This window comes from Musa acuminata, chromosome BXJ2-5 (genome assembly GCF_036884655.1).
Source record: "Musa acuminata AAA Group cultivar baxijiao chromosome BXJ2-5, Cavendish_Baxijiao_AAA, whole genome shotgun sequence".
Lineage (NCBI taxonomy): Eukaryota > Viridiplantae > Streptophyta > Magnoliopsida > Zingiberales > Musaceae > Musa > Musa acuminata.
Genome location: NC_088342.1, coordinates 45149342 through 45170032, shown reverse-complemented (window position 1 = coordinate 45170032; position 20691 = coordinate 45149342). Strand labels below are relative to the sequence as shown.

The 20691-nt window shown below is 39.2% G+C and overlaps 2 protein-coding genes across 2 annotated transcripts; one reads left to right on the top strand and one right to left on the bottom strand.

Annotated features, from left to right (window-relative positions):
• Positions 1-11338: 11338 nt before the first annotated feature.
• Positions 11339-13137, bottom strand: LOC135612993 (peroxidase 51-like). The gene is made up of 3 exons (XM_065109861.1): positions 12681-13137; positions 12166-12357; positions 11339-12090 (listed from the first exon to the last, which is right to left on the bottom strand). The coding sequence occupies exons 1-3, from the start codon at positions 12885-12887 to the stop codon at positions 11518-11520; spliced, it is 972 nt and encodes a 323-aa protein (XP_064965933.1). The 5' UTR covers positions 12888-13137; the 3' UTR covers positions 11339-11517.
• Positions 13138-17190: 4053 nt separating this feature from the next.
• LOC135611885 (transcription factor TCP20-like) lies at positions 17191-18757 on the top strand. The gene has a single exon (XM_065107533.1). The coding sequence runs from the start codon at positions 17678-17680 to the stop codon at positions 18614-18616; it is 939 nt and encodes a 312-aa protein (XP_064963605.1). The 5' UTR covers positions 17191-17677; the 3' UTR covers positions 18617-18757.
• Positions 18758-20691: the final 1934 nt, after the last annotated feature.

Here is a 20691-nt window from a genome sequence, read left to right as displayed (position 1 = left end):
TATTAATCGGAATCTAGTTATATTGACTTACTTCCTATCACTTCGTGCATTCAATGCTATCGATATTGGTTAGTTGCCCATTGTCACTCACGATTATGAGAAGGACATTTATGTTTATTTGATGTCATTCGATATTGTTCTTCACTCATAATTAGAAATATATATATATATATATATATATATATATATATATATATATATATATATATATATATATATATATATATATATATAAAGATATTTAAGTCTATTTATCAATAAATATCTTAAAATATAATTATAAATGGTAAAAAATTATAAGCCTCCACGTGCAATTTTGACTTTTGGTTATATTTGTACCTTTTAGATGTTTACTATACATAATAAAAATAATAATAAAATATTATTTTTATTATTTATAATTTATATTATTAATTATATTATTGTTCTCACACCTCTTTATTATATATCATAATATAGTTATATTGACTTTACTTCCTATTAATATTGGTTAGTTGCCCATCGTCACTCATTTTGAGAAGGACATTTATATTTATTTAATATATTTCGACGATGTTCTTCACTCATAACCAAAATTTTGACTTGTGGTTATATTTGTACCTTTCGATGTTTGCTATATATAATAAAAATAATAATAAAATATTTATTTTTATTATTTTTATAATTTTTATAATTAATTATATTATTGTTCTCACACCTCTTTATTATATTCATCGGAATCTAGTTATATTGACTTACTTCCTATCACTTCGTGCATTCGATGCTATCGATATTGGTTAGTTGCCCATTGTCACTCACGATTATGAGAAGAACATTTATGTTTATTTGATGTCATTCGATATTGGTCTTCACTCATAATTAGAAATATATATATATATATATATATATATATATATATATATATATATATATATATATATATATATATATATATATATATATATATATATATATATATATAAAGATATTTAAGTCTATTTATCGATAAATATCTTAAAATATAATTATAAATGGTAAAAAATTGTAAGCCTCCACGTGCAATTTTGACTTGTGGTTATATTTCTACCTTTTAGATGTTTACTATACATAATAAAAATAATAATAAAATATTTTTTTATTTATAATTTTTATTATTAATTATATTATTGTTCTACTTTCTATTAATATTGGTTAGTTGCCCACCATCACTCATCATTTTGAGAAGGACATTTTGTTAGGATCAAGAGCACTAAGAGGGGGGGGGGGGTTGAATTAGTGCAGCGGAAAACCTTCTACGATTAAAATAAAAACTGCGTTCGTTCGATAAAAGTGATTTCGGTAAGAAAGCCGATTCGTAAATCACTTTAACTTTTGATTAAGCGAGATGCAGCAAAGATATAAATGCAGTTTGCAGTTATGATTCAAATCAGATAGTGGGCGCAAACTGAAATATGATATTCGTACGAAAAAACTGATTTACATCTAAATGCTGATTCGTAAATCACTTGATTAAGAGAGATACAGTTAAAGCAAGGATATAAAGGCAATTTACAGTTATGACAGAAATCAAAACGTAAATGCAAACTGAAAGATGATGATCGTACGATAAAACTGATTTACATCTAAACGCCGATTCGGAAAGTGTAAAGTTTGAAACCTGATCGTATATACGCAGAAAGCAGTAAGCTTTTGAGGAGGTTTGCAGTAAAGATAATATGCTCAAAATAAATGCAAACATAGATTTAGAGTGGTCCGGTCAATCTTGGCCTACTCCACTTTTGGCTTCCTCCACCGACGAGGTCACCGACATCAACTAGAGGCCTTCCTTCAATAGGCGAAGGCCAACCACCCTTTTATAGTTTCACTCCTTTTGACGGGCTTAGGAGATAACCCTTACAGAATTTTCTCTCCTCTTTTTAAAGCTCAGAACTTGGAAGAAAAGAGGGAGAAGAACTTTTGGCTTTTACAACCATTTTAAACTCTAAAAATCACAAAATAAGATCAGGATTTTGGTGTGTTTTGAGTGCCCTTTCAGTGCTGAAAGGGTGGGGTATTTATAGGCCCTAAAAGGGTGGGGTATTTATAGGCCCTAACCCACTTTGAATTTGGAGCTCAAAACTGTCAATTCCTGGAATTCCGGGATCTGGCGATTGCACCGCCTGACTGAGGCGGTTGCATCGCCTGGCAGAGCTCGAAGACTGAGCCTCTGGGCGGTGCCACCTCATGTCAGGAGCGGTTGCACCTCCTGCCAGAGCTCGAAGACCGAGCTCAGGCGGTGCCACCGCTTGATTGAGGCGGTTGCACCGCTCAGCCAGAGCTCGGAGACTGAGCCCAGGCGATGCCACATCTTGGCTGGGGCGGTTGCACCGCCCATTCTCGCTAGGAGACTGAGCCCAGGCGGTGCCACCTCCTGGCTTGGGTGGTTCAACCGCCTGGCAGAAATCAGGGTCCGAATGGGTTGATCCATTCAGCCCAATTTGGGTTTTTCAGGGGCCCAATTGCCCCAAGATTAAGTTAATGAGATCACCTCCCATTTCCAACTTAATCATTGTGCTAACTACGATATTTCCTAAGACATTTACTGCAGCTTGCTCCGGTGCTTCAATCACTTCTTCCGACGAGTTTCCGGCGAACCTCCGTCGATCATCCAATGAACCCTCGGTGATGCTCCTGCGGACTTCCGGCAAACTCCTGGACTTGCGACGATCCACTTGGCGAGTTCCGACGAGCTTCTTTGGCAAGCTTATGGACTTCTCGGATTTGTTCCCGCAGAACCTCCGATGACTGTCCGAACTTCCGTCGAACTCTCGAACTCCCAACATGATCATTGTCTTGACTCCGGCGCAACTCCTGCTGCATATCTTACTTTCATCGTAATTAATCCTGCACACTTATCTCAACATATAGATTAGATAACAAATGACAATTGACTTCATCATCAAAATTCGAGATTCAACAATCTCCCCCTTTTTGATGATGACAATCAATTGATAATGGAGTTAACCTTAACTCACCTTGTCTATATGCCATACTTGAGATAAGTCATTTTTGAATTCAAAACCTTTGAATTCAAGAGACATATTGATAAGTTAAAATCATTTAAACTTATCAATACTCCCATCATGATTCCCATCATGATGTATCTCTCTGAAGATGATATCAAGGTTTGACATTCATTTTCAAATTTTACATTACAAGTTTGAATGATAGTAGCAATTCATCATATTGTAAGATATCAACATATAAAACTGCGAAGTAAGATATTTTTTCTTCTTCATCTACTTGTATATTGTTGTAAAACAATCTAACAAGTCTTGGATAGATGAGTTCACTAATTTGTAAAATAGGGAGTAGATCTAAGTTTGCAAACCATTAGATTGTCTCTAAGTCTCTTAGTTTATTTAAATCTACATGTTTTCCCTTATTGACACTCCTAAGTTCGAAAGAGGAAAACTTTTCAGCATGATATTTTGAATCGAAAAGGGTAAGATCAAAATCTTCCACTAATCTCCTTTTCCCTTTGTCCCTTGAGGATCTTCTAGACCCCATAACTACTGCTATTTAAGAGGATAGTAATGAGCATGAGTAAATGAATCAAAAACAAAATTTAAGAGGTTCTTAGAGAATACCTTAGTGGGATCTTCAATAGAAGGAGAGATTGTTGATCTTTTGCTTCAAAATGAGGAGTATTTGGGATGCTACGAGGGATGAAATGGAGGTGGCGAAGCTTTGGAAGAGTAAAGAGGGGAAGGGAGTGAGTTGGGGTTGGTTCCATCGCCGACCCTAGCTCGGGTTAAAATGAGGCAGAATTGCGGGCGGTTGCACCGCCCCAGCCAGCGGTGCAACCGCTTGCAACACGTGACAGCCGGAGGTGCTACCTCCAGCTGGGGCGGTGCCATCGCCTGCAAGCGGTGAGCACTTGTTCTGACTGTAGTGTGATCTGATTTGAATGTTTTTTTGACTTGAGAAGAATTTTCATTTAGAGCAATCAACTTTACTTACGTAATTACGTAAAAATTTTCATTGTAAGATAAGAAATTTTGCATGATCAAGATAGATCTTGTGACGTGCATACTCTAAATGTCATGCACATATTTGTGACAGATTGTTCAAGTTGGTAAGCCTTGCAAGTTCATGACAAACTTAGTAAGTTCATGATATAGTTGGATTCGAAAGTAACGAACGGATGAAATCAATGGGTTCGAAAATCTAGAGGATATGTGAAGTGAGAATCATGGGTTTCCAATTCTGAGAGATCAAATAGGATTGTATCTATATCGCATTTGGAATTTTAATTTTCTAATCCTCTTCTATTATTTAGGCTAGAAAGCATCGCGAGTTCTTTTTGGATCTCGGGTCATGAATATTGAGAATCCAAAGAGCAGGATATTATTTCTTGCTCCCAGCTTATGATGTTTTATGTCTTTACAAGAAAGGATGATCTTTAGGTACCCATTTGCTTTTGGGTGCCTCAAAAATAGATCTACATTGTTTATCATGTTGCATAGAATTTATCATGGTTCCTTTAGGAACCCAAATTAGTTTGTTCGTACTAATTCTCTTGAATGGACAATAATGTGTTTTGTGTCCAAGTTTGCAACAAAAGTTGCATTTGCTTTGGTGTCGAACATGTAAGATGGGGCCTTTTATAAAGGTGGTTGGATTTTGGTGAGGACTTCTCACAAATCCGATTCCACTTCTTTTGGGAACGTGACCCTTGTTTGCAAGGATCATGTTCAAGGACTTGCTACCAAGCTCGAATTTCTTCAAGGTGTCCTTAAGTAGCAAGTTTTCCTTTTGGAGAGTTTTTATATCATGGCATTTTATGAATGAACCTAAACTATCATGATATTCAGCTTTTAACTTATCAAAATTATAGGTAAGACTATCATGCTCCTTTTTTTAGCAATTTATATTTTCTACTAATAATCTTGCATTCATCAAATAAGTCATGGAAGGCATTTAATAATTCATCAAATGATAAATCTGCATATATTAAATTCATTACCTCCTCTCCGATGGCCATTAAGGCGTAATGAGCAACTTGCTCGGTGTTGGACTCCTCTTCTTCGGACGCGCTCGAGCCATCCCACGTTGCTTTGAGCGCCTTCTTCTTTGATGTTCTCTTTTTGACTTGGGGACAATCACTTTTGTAGTGTCCCGGCTTTTTGCACTTGTAGCAAATAACTTGGTCCTTCTTGGGTTCAAGTTTATTTTTTGTCATTCTTAAACTTGTTTCTTTTAATGAATTTTTTAAATTTTCTTGTTAGAAGTGCCAAGTCATCGTCACAGTCCTCGTCACTTGAGTTTTCTCTCAAGTGGTCTTCTGAAGTTCTAAGTGTCATATCCTTCCTGTTCTTTGGAATGATGTCTTCTTGCTCTTCATGAGCTTTGCAAGTCATCTCGTAGGTCATTAATGACCCGATTAGTTCTTCAAGAGGGAAGTTGTTTAGATCTTTCGCCTCTTGAATAGCAGTGACTTTAGGATCCCAATTCTTAGGAAGGGATCTTAGAATCTTATTTACGAGCTCAAAATCCGAAAAAAATTTTCGAGTCCTTTTAGACCGTTGACGACATCCGTGAAACGGGTAAACATGCCGCCAATAGTCTCACTTGGTTTCATCCGGAAAAGTTCGAAAGAATGTAACAAAAGATTGATTTTTGACTCTTTCACTCTACTTGTGCCTTCGTGAGTCACTTCGAGTGTGTGCCAAATATCAAATGCGGTTTTACAAATAGAAACATGGTTGAACTCATTTTTATCAAGCGCACAAAATAAGGCATTCATAGCCTTTGCATTAAGAGCGAAAGCCTTCTTCTCCAATTCATTCCAATCGATCATTGGAAGAGAAGACTTCGAAAATCCATTTTCGACAAGATTCCAAAGTTCAAAATCCATAGAAATAAGAAAGATCCTCATTCGGGTCTTCCAATAGGTGTAGTCCGTCCCATTGAACATGGGTGGACGTGTAATAGAATGGCCCTCTTGGTTTTCGGCGTATGTCATCTCTCTTGGGTTTTAATCCGTTTGAGAGTTAACCCCGTTCTGATACCAATTGTTAGGATCAAGAGCACTAAGAGGGGGGGGGGGTGAATTAGTGCAACGGAAAACCTTCTACGATTAAAATAAAAACTGCGTTCGTTCGATAAAAGTGATTTCGGCAAGAAAGCCGATTTGTAAATCACTTTAACTTTTGATTAAGTGAGATGCAGCAAAGATATAAGTGCAGTTTACAGTTATGATTCAAATCAGATAGTGGGCGCAAACTGAAATATGATATTCGTACGAAAAAACTGATTTACGTCTAAATGCTGATTCGTAAATCACTTGATTAAGCGAGATGCAGTTAAAGCAAGGATATAAAGGCAGTTTGCAGTTATGATAGAAATCAAAACGTAAACGCAAACTGAAAGATGATGATCGTACGATAAAACTGATTTACGTCTAAACGCCGATTCGGAAAGTGCAAAGCTTGAAACCTGATCGTATATGCGCAGAAAGCAGTAAGCTTTTGAGGAGGTTTGCAGTAAAGATAATATGCTCAAAGTAAATGCAAACCGAGATTTAGAGTGGTTCGGTCAATCTTGACCTACTCCACTTTTGGCTTCCTCTACCGACGAGGTCACCGACGTCAACTAGAGGTCTTCCTTCAATAGGCGAAGGCCAACCACCCTTTTACAGTTTCACTCCTTTTGACGGGCTTAGGAGACAACCCTTACAGAATTTTCTCTCCTCTCTTTAAAGCTCAGAACTTGGAAGAAAAGAGGGAGAAGAACTTTTGGCCTTTACAACAATTTTGAGCTCTAAAAATCATAGAATAAGATCAGGATTTCGGTGTGTTTTGAGTGCCCTTTCAGTGCTGAAAGGGTGGGGTATTTATAAGCCCCAACCCAGTTTGAATTTGGAGCTCAAAACTATCAATTCCCGAAATTTCGGGATATGGCAGTTGCACCGCCTGATTGAGGCGGTTGCACCGCCTAGCAGAGCTCGAAGACTGAGCCTCTAGGTGGTGCCACCTCCTGCCAGAGCTCGAAGACCGAGCTCAGGCGGTGCCACCGCCTGACTGAGGCGGTTGCACCGCTCAGCCAGAGCTCGGAGACCAAGCCCAGGTGGTGCCACCTCTTGGCTGGGGCGGTTGCACCGCCCGGTCTCGCTCGGAGACTGAGCCCAAGCGGTGCTACTTCCTGGCTTGGGCGGTTCAACGGCCTGGCAGAAATCAGGGTCCGAATGGGTTGATCCATTCGTCCCAATTTGGGTTTTTTAGGGGCCCAATTGCCCCAAGATTAAGTTAATGGGATCACCTCCCATTTCCAACTTAATCATTGTACTAACTACGATATTTCCTAAGACATTTACTGCAACTTGCTCCGGTGCGTCAATTGCTTCTTCCGGCGAACTTCCGTCGATCATCCGATGAACCCTCGGTGATGCTCCTGCGGACTTCTGGCAAACTCTTGGACTTACGACGATCCACTTGGCGAGTTCCGACGAGCTTCTTTGGCAAGCTCATGGACTTCTCGGATTTATTCCTATAGAACCTCCGACGACTGTCCTAACTTCTGTCGAACTCTCGAACTCCCAACGTGATCATTGTCTTGACTCCGGCGCAACTCCTGCTGCATATCTTACTTTCATAGTAGTTAATCCTGCACACTTATCTCAACATATAGATTAGATAATAAATGACAATTGACTTCATCATCAAAATCCGAGATTCAACACATTTATATTTATTCGATGTCTTTCGATGTTGTTGTCACTCATAACCACAATTTTGATGTCTGGTTATATTTGTATCTTTCGTTATTTGCTATACAAAATAAAATTAATAATAAAATATTTTTTTTTATAATTTTTATTATTAATTATATTATTGTTCTCATATCTCTTTATTATATTAATCAGAATCTAGTTATATTGATTTTACTTCCCATCACTTCGTGCATTGGATGCTATCGATATTGGTGAGTGTTCCCATCGTCACTCACAATTATGAGAAAGGCATTTATGTTTATTTGATGTCGTCCGATGTTGTTTTTCACTTATAATTAGAAATAAATAATATATATATATATATATATATATATATATATATAAAGGTCTTTAAGTCTATTTATCAATAAATATCTTAAAATCTAATTATAAATGGTAAAAAATTGTAAGTCTCCACGTGTAATTTTGACTTGTGATTATATTTGTACCTTTTAGGTGTTTACTGTACATAATAAAAATAATAATAAACTATTATTTTTTATTATTTATAATTTTTATTATTAATTATATTATTGTTCTCACACCTCTTTATTATATATCAGAATATAGTTATATTGATTTTACCCCCTATTAATATTGGTTAGTTGCCCATTGTCACTCACCATTACGAGAAGGACATTTATATTTATTTGATTTCTTTCGATGTTATTATTCACTCATAACCATAATTTTGACTTGTGGTTATATTTATACTTTTCGATATTTGCTATAAATAATAATAATAATAATAAAATATTTTTTATTTTAAATATTTTATAATTTTTTATTATTAATTATAATATTATTCTGACACCTCTTTATTATATTAATCAGAATCTAGTTATATTGACTTTACTTCCTATCACTTCGTGCATTCGATGCTAACGATATTGGTTAGTTGCCCATCGTCACTCACGATTATGAGAAGGACATTTATGTTATTTGATGTCTTTCGATGTTGTTCTTCCCTCATAATTAGAAATAAATAAATTTATATATATATAAGTCTATTTATCGATAAAATTTTTAAAATATAATTATTGATCATTGGGTGTCGTCTAATATGATTCTTCACTCGTACCTAGAATATATATATATATATATATATATATATATATATATATATATATATATCTTAAAAATCTTAAAATATAATTATAAATGGTAAAAAAATTACCAATACAAATCTACTGAAATTAAAGGGTGGTTTTATGCTCATACCGGCCTACGGATTCAAACGGTCGTGAAATGATGGAAGCTCGCCAAATCGGTGATGTCTCGATCTCTTCTCCGCCATTCTCGGTCCTTTCAATCCATATTTGTCGCGGGGTGCAGGAGGTGGAACCATCTAGGGTTTCAGTGTTCCATTCTGGGCGAGCCGAAACTCTCCAAGTGATCGCTCTGCCTCACTTCAGGAACACTTCATTGAAGTTTTTTTTCTCTTTGATTCCGGATTTTTTTCTCAACAAGGTTTCCATTTTCTAACTGTCTGCTATCTTGAATTGTGGAAGCTAGTCGAAGTATGAGGATTGTTCGGCTTGAAAGATTCCCAATTATTTGCCGTGTCAGTGGTTTGGAGTTCATCAATTTCCTTTCCGTCACAAAAAAGGGGCACAGCAATTCTAACTTTGACAAATTTTTGGCTTCATCCCGTCGCATTCAGTGTTTTGGAGTTTATCTTCTGTCGGTGGTTGTATGCCTTTTGTTCGGAGTGAAGGAGAGTTTGTGCTTCGGCTGTCGAAGAATGCATAGTGGTGAAATCTAACAGGGGAAGGAGCAGTTTATGGAATTGGATGCAATAAAGGTGAGCCCTTTTGGGCCAAAAGATCGCGGAAAGAATGTTCCGTCAGAACTTTGGCCATAATTCTATGTATGGTCTCGGAAAAAAGACAACTCCAATTTGATGGGCATGAGAGATGCTGGATTTCACCATGGACCAATCTGAGTTTGTATATGACCAAACTTCCTTTTCTAAATCAGCACTGCTGCTGCAAATGTTGTCCGTCAAACTCACGAGAAAGTAAGAAGAGTGCATGAAGAGGCACAAGTCGCTGCTAAAAACAGCAGAGACTTTTCGCGGGGGAATAATGCCTTGAAGAGGAACGTTAGGCATCTGTAGTTCACAATGCCGTTTCTGGTGACAGTTTTGCCTGCAAAGAGAGGGAAGAGGCATCAGTGATGACCTTGGGAATGACAATGGAAGGGTCTTTGATGAACACATTGGTGCTTCTGAAGTAGCTATTTCTCAATGGGGTTTCTGGGGACATCTTGAAATCAAGAATGAGTACTACAGAAAACAAGTTTTGCAGTGATATATCACACATGGATAGACAAAGCTATGTTGATTGAGAGGCCAAGTCGGTAATCCATAACCAGTTGGAAGAGTTCATAAATGAACATTCTGCTGATTTGGACGAGATGATCAACGAAGCAGTTTCAGTATATGTGCTTGATTTAGATTTCCATAGATTTGATAATGATTGTCCAGAAAAATCGTAGGGAAGCGATCAGGTATGATCTACTTACTATTTGCTGGTTTAGAATGTTATTGTCTTCAGTGCTTTCAAAGCCTACACAAGTTGTTTCACTTCAAAGTCCAATATTGAGTCTCGATCTTCAAGTTGGATTGCTCTTGATTTTTGCAAAACTGTTTGATGATTTCAGGCTGGATCTGATGTTGGTTTCTTTAACCTATTGGATAGGCATTATACTAGTATTCATATACCGATCAGTAACATCCAGTATCATTGGATGAAAGAAGACCCGGTGAATGTTCTTAATGATTCCAGGGGCATAAATTATTTGCAGCCTTGAGAGGTTCATGTGGTATTTCTGAACTTTTCAGCCTTATGCATGCAATTTCACTTGTGCTGATGTATAGGCAATCGACAATGTCTCATATGCATATGCCTATGCCGATGGTTTAATTCTTGAAAGGTCACTCGCAAAGAACGCAATTAATTCTCGTTTAGATCGTGGTTTGCAATTATCAAATATTCTTTTTGAATCCATTATTTTGCCTGAAATTTTGAACTATTGCATCTCTTTTTAATCAACATGTGTATCAAGTATTACTGTAACACTATTATTTCGGTCATAGGACTCAAAGATTATGCTTCCACTATGTGCCGAATTGTGTGGCTTAGAACTCAAGGCTGCCTGATGGGTGCCAGTTGATACACAACCATTATTGCTGCAGTGAATGCCCTGGAAACCACTACTGATTGCTTTCTCAGAATGTTCTTGTCATTTAATGTCATCCTCAAATTAGTCAAGATATTTATGAATGTTTCCTCACAACATTCAGAACTAAAAGTACTTTTAAGTTATTTATGAGGTATCATGGCATTACTACCATTTGGTTTTGCTCAAGAATTATATGTATTTTTCAAGAATTATTCTCTTCAAGATTAGTTCAATGCCTGAATCAATTTTGTTTTTTGTATTTGGCTGGAATTGATTGTGTGCTTGTTCTACATTGCACCTCTGATTATTATATCTTAGCTTTAAGCAGTCTTTTTGTTGCTTGTGTTATCTTTTGTTGTGTACCTTCCAGTGTAAGCCTTGCTTTACATTTAAGCGCTCCACAAACACCACTGCAGAATCTAACAATCAACACAATGTGATCGACTATATTCGATTAGAAACGACGACATGAATGTAATCATGTTATTCTCTGTTGTTGCTGCCCATTGCAGATTCCAGGCAGCAGCTGTGACAAAAATGTATTGACAAGTTCAGATCCAATTTGGCCTCATCGGCTGATGCTGTGCGGCGAATTGCCGTCAGTTGAAGGCCGTGCAGTCCCTCCTGATCTCTCCTTGCGATCCCGTCTTCACCCCGAGCCTCCCCAGCCTGATCATCGACCTGGCGAAGGCCTTGAAGAAGCTGTTCTGGTCCGCCGCAAACTTCTTCACGACCGGCCTCGATCGCTGGTCGGTGAACAGCACCTGGTCGGAGGTGAAGAGGCCTTCCCCGTTCAGTAAGTTCTTGTAGTACACGTTGTCGAAGGTGATGGGAGTATTGAGGTCCATGTTGACGGCGATGGTCGGGTCGACGTTGCGCGGGCAGGCCCGCATCAGCGCGTTGGCGTACGCTGGGTTCAGCGACGGGTCGACGGCTGATGTGGAGTTGAAGGAGTAGAGGCGGTCCGCGAAGCGGTTGCAGTGGGAGAAGCCGACGGTGTGAGCACCGGAGAGGGCGATCATGTCTCTCGTGGTGAGGTTGTTCTTGCGGAACATGAAGGAGAGGAGGTCGACGCTGAATTCGGGGCCAGGGAGGTTGCCGGTTACTCGATCAGCTCGCGACGTGACCCCGTCGCGCCTACCCAGCTCCACGGCGAAGGTCGGACCGCCGGACTGGTCCACGAGGTTCCATCAGAACTCATCCATGTCAAGATCGGCGCAAAGATATAGATCGGTCGGAATACTTACGAGGACGACGACGTCTCTGGCGGCAATGGCGAGGATATCAGCACAGGATACAACACCCGGGCATTGCGCTTCCACCGCCTGCTTGGCCTTGATGACGGTGTCGAACCCGTCGCCGGCGAGCGAGAGGTTGTCGGGCGCGTCCTTCTCGGCGTCGCCTCTGGGTGAGGCTATAATGACCGACGCGTCGCAACCCTGCAAGCCATATCAGCATACATCTTCTTATCATCGGGAGCAGAAAGCCCATAAATGGAACATTGAAGCAACTTGCAGTACAACTCTTGGAGCTGACTCTGTCTTTTGAGAAGACAAATCCAGCTACTAGATTCAGGCAAGAAATATAACATAAGATCTATTCGCTATCGGTTCTATGTCAATTTGATTGTATGAAATTTCAAGCGGCCCTCCTCCTAATGTTCTTCTTTTCGGTAATGTTGCAGATCTTAACTCTCGAGCACCTCAAATGAGAAACTCTACAGCATGCTTCAATGAGCTTGATGAAAGGTTTGGAAGCTTACCTCAACGAAACAATCATGGAAGAAGAGACGGAGGGTCGCCGGCACCGTGACGATCGTCTGATTCAGCTTCTTCAGAACAGCCCGCCTAACAATCGACTCCACACTGGGGCATGAAACCTGATAGAAGTTGGGATTCAGTTGTGCTTCTCCAGTCCTCAGCATCAACGCTAATCCCATCCAAGCAAGCAATAGCTTCCACAGCTCCATCCCTTATGCCTTCTCTTGATCCCCACCACCCTGCACCTGTATGTGGGCAACACAAGGAGGAAGATGGATTTTTGCAGGCTCTGCTATGCCAAAAGAACAAGAGCCACGAAGAGTGCAAGCTATATAGAGCCAATTGGGGTGATGGGGAAACGCAAAAGCCTTCCTTTACCATGTGCTTGTCCACTTTGTCCAAGAAGGCACTTGCTGTGGAGCAACACCACCATATTATTTAGCTTTGGGAGTTGCTGCCAGTCCAATAAGATCTCTACACGGCAATGTTTTATTTGTGTTTCCAGAGCTCGAGGCCAAAGTCCAAGCCTGCATCTTTATCTTGTGTAAGCTGAGCTGTGTTTGCCTGTTTACAGATGTGCCGAGGACTTGGTTGGATGCTGATAGAGGTGTACATAAATATATCTATTTAATGTCTTTGTGGGGTCACAGGATTGACTTGTGAATGTGATCACAACTTTTAACATTCCATGAGGCTAGCTGTCTTGACCTAATTGCCATCCACCCTCACATGCAGCAAGAAGAACAAGAAGTAATCAAATGCAAGTTAGTGTTGTGAGTTAAACATTCTCTTCTTTTTCTTCTGGCTGAGTGGAATCTGTTGTTGCTCTAATGATTAGGGTTTTGGGGACTTGTTTAGCAGTATCATCCCAGCAACTCTCAACCTTTCACAGTGAAACCTATATCATCAGGTGTGTTTTGTATAGATGAAGCCATTGGATCTGATAACTCTAATACCATACTGAATCCAGGATTGGGAAAATAGAATACTAGGTCTGCTGTTTCTTGATTTAACTTTGATCTCCTAGTCAACTTGCTAACTTAAACTAATCTAGAGATTTAATGCCCACATGCCTCCTATCTGTCTTGTGCAAGAGCATTTGCCATGGATTGAGGAAAAAAGTCAAAATGCTTTATGAATCATCTGTATCTTCTTGACTGCATTTGTGCCATGATTTGTGTGATTGTGATTGACATCTAACCAATTCTCTGGGGGAGTTTTGACACAATTCAGATGGAGATGTGATCTTATAACTGTCTTCATTCTTAATGGCCTTCCAAGCTTTAGATTCTTTGTCCAACAGCTGGAATTGCCCAATCTAAGACTCCAGCCACTCACAGGTGTAGTCTGATAATAACTTGTATTAGATTACAACTTGTTCAACACAAGTTCAAATTTGCTACAATGAGATGATGATGTTTAGGCTTGCATCTTCAAGCCAATTCTACTTAATCAAAATTAACCTATAAATTACATTGATAAAAGATAGAATTTCAACTACAAATAAGATGAGGAAGAATCATTTAGGGTAGTATGCTCATAAATATTATGATTAAAATTTTACTAGAGACTCTAAAAAGTGTTCTGAATACTTTGATTTGATTAAAGATATTTCCTTAAATATAACTATTGTAAGACAACAGGAATATTTTCAGCTCAAATCAGTAATAAGGTGGTGATAATAAAAAAGTAGTTAAACACTAAGATAGGTTGCCTTTTTGCATTTCAGCACAAATATTCAGCTTGCATTGCAGACCACTTTTACCACCCAAACTTACTTCAGAAGCATACAGAATCAACAAAAAGTGTAGTTGACAAAGGTTCTTCTAAAATGCTCCACAACAAAGACAACCACCAAAAACTTATTCCTTGTGGTCAACATTGCATGATTGGAAAAGCTGAATTGTGTGGAAGAGAGTCAAGAAGCTACTACAAATACCAAGAACAATCAAATTCCCCTGTTATTTGATCAGGAATTGTTCAAACTAATGAACATAAATACCATAATTAATTGATAAAGGAGTGTCTATTGAAGTGACAATGGACAAGTTGGGAGGAAGCAATTACTTAAGGGAGAACCTTCCTGAACTCATATACCTCAAATCAACATGGTTCCTCTACTGATATAAAAAGAGATTGAATCTTGTTAACTGTAGTTGGATTTCTGATGGTTAACACACCATCAGAACCAATCTCCTTGACTGAGCACCCCCTCCCCCAACTCCACATCCTGTATGCAATAGCTCTTTGCTTGATCCCTTAAATTTTTCTTATCCAGTTTTAGTTTTGTTCACTCAGTTTGCATGATAACTTACATTCTGGAATCAAACACAATGGATTAGCTTTTTTTTTTTTCCAGATGTTTACTTTTCTTATGATTTACATCTGTAGATTTCCAGCAAAAAATATTAACCTGTAAATAAAAGTGGGATGGCTACATGTAGTTTTCATCTTACACACATTAGCATTTCAATCTTTCTTGCCTCTACTTAATCTGCATTTATATGGCTAAGACATGAACTCTATGATTTATGCTTTTTAGCTATCAATATTTGTAGATCCCAACACTCAACTAATCAGCTCATATTAAGGTGTGGCAATAGTCATGGAATTGTTTGGAAGGGTCCCAAAGGTGATCAGCTGAGCAAGTCAGCTCAATTTAGGTGCATATCTCTCATTATACTTATCCCTCTAAATTTGGGTGCAGCATATATTATAATACCTAAGAACTTGCATAAATATGCTAATTATTTTCATTTATTTGGCTGTTTAAAAAAGGATTTCAGAACTGTAGTTGAAACTATCACCAATTAAAATGATCATCAAAATATTTATGATGGTGAGAATATTAATGATATTTTAGATAATTTTAAATTTTAAATTTATTATAACTCAAACTAACTATTGTTAACCATGGCTAATATAGTAATTCAATTTAGTTTTTTCGATGGATCTAGTGAAAATATTATATATGAATAATCTTGATATTTGGAGGGTTATATGTGCTAAATTAGAATTTGTAGAGTAAAAAACTAAAAATATATGTTGAATGAACCCCAATGTACCAAGAACTGTGCATAATCAAGAAAAAAAAAATTTCCTTCTTTTTATATATTAGGCTTTGGATCTTTTGACATTGCATATAGATTTTCCTATTTTTATTATTTATATAAACTTTCTTATAATCTTGTGTTTATAGTATTGCTAGCTTCTACAAACCATTTTTAGTTGAATATTTCTTAGTTGCTACAGTGTAATACTGTAGCAGTACTACAGTAAACACTATGATACTATAGCACGTTTGGTTGGACGTTTGATATGTTATCGGATCGATACGTACCGCTCGTATCGGATAATATTATTTAAAATTATATACCATGTATAAAAGATACATTCAAATCATTATTAAACCCACGTAACCCATAATAATATATACGAGCACACCCATTTATTTCACTCAGCTAAGCTCGGTAAACATTTAACACAATAATATATTTTATAGTGATAATTGGTTTAACCAAATGGGTCAATTCATCATACCATATGTTTAATAAAATTAAAAATATGGATAATATTATTAATTATTTTTATAACATAGTTAAAAGAGAATGTAGGAACAGATCAAACATGCTAAGTGGACAAGAAAGTGAAAATAATATATATTTTTTTATCTTAGTTCTTATAATTAAAAAACTAATCTTTTAAAGTCGCAAACAATTTATCTAATCATCTGCACAGATCAAAAGTTTAGTTTCTGATTTTGAATTAACAACTCAATCCCATTCATATTTTATAACTGTACTTTCAAGAATTTACAGAAGGTTAGAAAAATTAACCATGTAATCTTTTGTAAGAGGAAGGAAGAAGGGATTTATCCTTCCCTCACAGCCATGCAGAGAAGATGAAGATAGTGGGGAAAATTCCAACTCAGTTTTCTTGAACTGTGTGCAGCCAACCCATCGCACTTACCAAAGGTCAGTGACGATGGGAAACATCAAACAGGTGAAGGGAAGCACTTGCAGCTTTCCTGGGGATGACAGGATCTGTCAGTGAGGAAAACAGTATCCTCCACCACCATCCATCCTGCGCAAGCTGGACATGAATGGCCAACAGGAGAACACAGAAGGAAAGGAATAATTGTCCATGAGCCGAGGATGAGTGAGGATTTGATGTCATTTTCTTGGAGCTGGTTGGGTTATCTCCCAGCAACACTGAGCTACAAAACTCCCATTTTCAATGCAATTCTCAAACTTGTAGGCTAGTTTTGCATACTGTGATTGGTGTCAACCCTCTCTGTGCTTTCTCTTTCTGTGCATATGTGACATCACCTGTGAGGTATAAGAGGGGGAGAGGGGAGAGGGGAGAGAGGACAGGATGTCTGGTTGTAAGCTGCCAAATGTGGATACACTGCCACCAAGACATTTGATTGCCTTACAAGAAGCAAAATCTTTCTGCTGGAAGCAATAATGGCAGAGGTTATAGAAGACAAGGAATACCAAAATGGTTAGTGAGATGGGAAGGATTTTGCATGGCTACCATGAAGACTCAGTGAGGCAGTAACCAATAGAACTCTTGGGGGGAGAACAGTGGACAGTTAAAACTTAAGGCAGAGAGTAAAAGCCTCAATTGCTGAAACCAGCAACTATTCATGGCTTGTTCTCTCCTCTCAGCCCTCAGCCTTTTCTTCTCTGCTGCTGTCTATGTCCAAATTCCCAGATAAAACCCATACAAAACCCTCCACGTCCTCTCTGTTGTCTCTCAGCCAAAGAGAGAAGCTGCTGAGTGTTCAGAATAAGAATTCGAGATGAGACTGTGAACCGGAAAAGTGGGAATCTTGGGTTTCATCTCTGTTCCGACGGTCTGTTCCTGATTGCCAATGGTCTTTAACTCCAGTGTATGGTGTTTCCTGCGCCAGAATTTGTGAGCCTTGTCCTCCGCACCCCCTCTCCTCGCCTTCATCTCCACAGCCAGGTCCCCAAAATCCAAGCTTTGTCTTGCCATGGATCGCAGAGACTCATCCAAGCAGCCACAAGAGGCCCCCAGGTTCCACCAGGCCCTGGGCCTCCGACAGGCAGAGAAAGGAGAAGCCACCACGGCCTCTGCAGCAGCAGAAAGCAGAGATCTTTTGCCTTCCACGGTCTCGGTGAGGGAGAGGTGGTCGCAGGTGGTGGCAGCAGAGGAGGATGAGCAAAGGAGGCAGCTTGCGCCGAAGAGGAGTTCCAACAAGGACAGGCACACGAAGGTGGAGGGCAGGGGGAGAAGGATCAGGATGCCTGCCCTCTGCGCCGCCAGGATCTTTCAGCTCACCAGGGAATTAGGCCACAAGTCCGACGGGGAGACTATCCAGTGGCTCCTCCAACAGGCAGAGTCGTCCATCATCGCCGCCACAGGCACGGGCACAGTCCCGTCCTCGGCCCTCGCCTCCGCCGCCGTGGCTGGTTCCACGTCCCGCCCGGGCGCCTCCATCCCCGCCGGCCTCCACCGCAGGCTTGATGAGCTGGGACAGGCCCGGCCTAATTGGCCCATGCTGGCGGCCGCTAACTTCGGCCCGCCCCTCCCGGGCTTGTTGCTGCCGCCTGGTGTGCTCGATTCCGGATTCATGGCTTCCAGTTCGAGCTTCGGGACTGGCAATGGACCGATGGGCAGCTTCCTGCAGAGAGTTGGCATGCACGGGATGGACTTGCCTGGTGCCGACGTCGGTGCGATGAGCTTCGTGTCGATGCTGGCGCCGCACGGGCAGCAGTCGCCGGGACTGGAGCTGGGGCTCTCGCAGGATGGCCATGGTGGGGAGTTCCATCCGCAGGCCACGTACCAGTTGTTTCCGCAGATTGGGCGTGCAAGGGGTGGAGCAGGTTCCAGTGAAGGTGGGCAATTGCAGCACTATCAGCAGCAGCAACAGCAGCAAGCTTTTCCAACACAGGATGATTCACAAGACTGAGAACAATGACTGGAATTCTTGTAGAAAACTTTAGGAGATCAAAAGGATGGAACTTGCAATCTTAACCCAAAGAGATCAAAGTTTGTTTAAATTACCTCGATCTTTGAAGAGTTTTCCTTCTTGAATAACTTTGAATTAAAATGGGTTTTTCTGGGGGAAAAGAATGCATGCAGTGTTCTACTCAAATATGAAACTGCAGTAGTTAACCTTTGGACCTCAATATTCTTTTTGGTTGTGCAGAAGAAGTGTACTGTTGTTGGTGAATGTTGTGTGTATATTCTATCTATTCTCTACTAACATAAACTGCAAATATAAGGTGGGAGTAGTGATAGAGAGGAACTACATGGAGAGTGAGAGAGAGGATATATCATACAGAACTATGTTATGTGACAGGTTTCTCTTGCTTATAACTTTCTTCAGTAAGAAGAGTGATAAGAGAGGAACTACATGGAGAATGAAGTTTCACTTTTGTAACCTCTAACCTACATGGATGGATGGATGGATGGATGGATGATAATAGGTAAATATTCTCCCAGAATAGTAGCTGGGAGGTATGGTAATACTATCAGCAGCAGTCAGAAGGCAAGACTAGTTTCACAACCAACATCAGTCCAAAATACCAGTCTGAGGGAATATTTCAGAGAAATATTTCATAAACTATTTTTCTTGATTAACATGGTATAAAATATTACTTTAGGCATGGTAATTGATGCTAGATAATATTCACAAAAATTACTCCACACTTATTGATTATTCACTTGACCGTCGAAAAGATCATGTTGGAAACTCTATCCTATGTCGATCTTTGTGTCGATCAACCGTAAAGTATGTGTTTGAGTCATCCTTAATCCTTGAGTAGATATCTAAATCTTTCCCTAGGTCACGTAGACTTACACATATGGGCTCGAATTGAGTTGGGCTTATATATGTATCACCAATATTTTTTATACCGCTTAGGAGGGACCATATCAAAAGAAGGTCATACCATCAACCCACTTAACAAGCACTCTAGTGAGGGTACTCCACTTTCAACCTATAGGATGGCCAACGTGTTTTGAAGTGTTCTTTACAGTAACAAATATGACCAAAATGGCCTAAAATATTCTATGACACCAGGATAACCAATATAACCCAAAATACTCTTTACGAAGTCAGCATGGCCAACATGGCCCGAAGCACTATCTATGATGACAACACAGTCAACATGACCTGAAGTGCTCAATACGATGCAACACAAATGACATGGCCCAAACTGTAGCCAAAATGACATATGTTACTCATTATGATGATAGCATGATTGTATGGCCTGAAGTACTCTCTATAATGATAGCAAGATCATAAATAACTCAAATCACTCCCTATGACGATAATACAGCTTACGCAACCTAAAACACTCTCTATGATAATAATGTGGTTGACACAACCCAAAACATAACCCAAAGTACTCTCTATAATGACAACATGATCAACAAAGTTTGAAGAGTGGTTAAAATGGCTTGAAACACCCCCTTCGACGATAGCACGGTCAATATAGCCTGAATATGGTCAAAATGGCTTGAAGCACTCCCTTCGATGATAGTACGACTAAAATGGCCTAAAGCATCCCAATATTTGATGCATCCTCTATGGACATAAGCTTTTGCAATGCATGATGCATTATTTCTGGATAAAAGCATATGAAATGTGTGATGTGTCATTCATAAATGAAAGCATCCTAACTTTCGATGTATCCTTTATGGATGTGAGTATCTCTAACGCATGATACATCCTTTGTAGACAAAAACATTCGAGGCATCTGACACATCCTCTATGGATACAAACATCTTACATGCATGATACATCCTTCATAAATGAGAGCCTCTAAAACATCTAATATGTCCTTCGCATAAATGATAGAGAAAATATTCTCCCCAACATGGCTCAATACATGGTAGTAAAGTGAGAAAGGTAAGACTTAGTCTATAACCAAGACACGTTGACATTAGTCTAAAATAACAGTTTAGAGAATATCCCACTTGTACCAAGAAATGACAGAGTGAGAAATATTTTGAAAAATATTCTCCTTAGTTAATCCT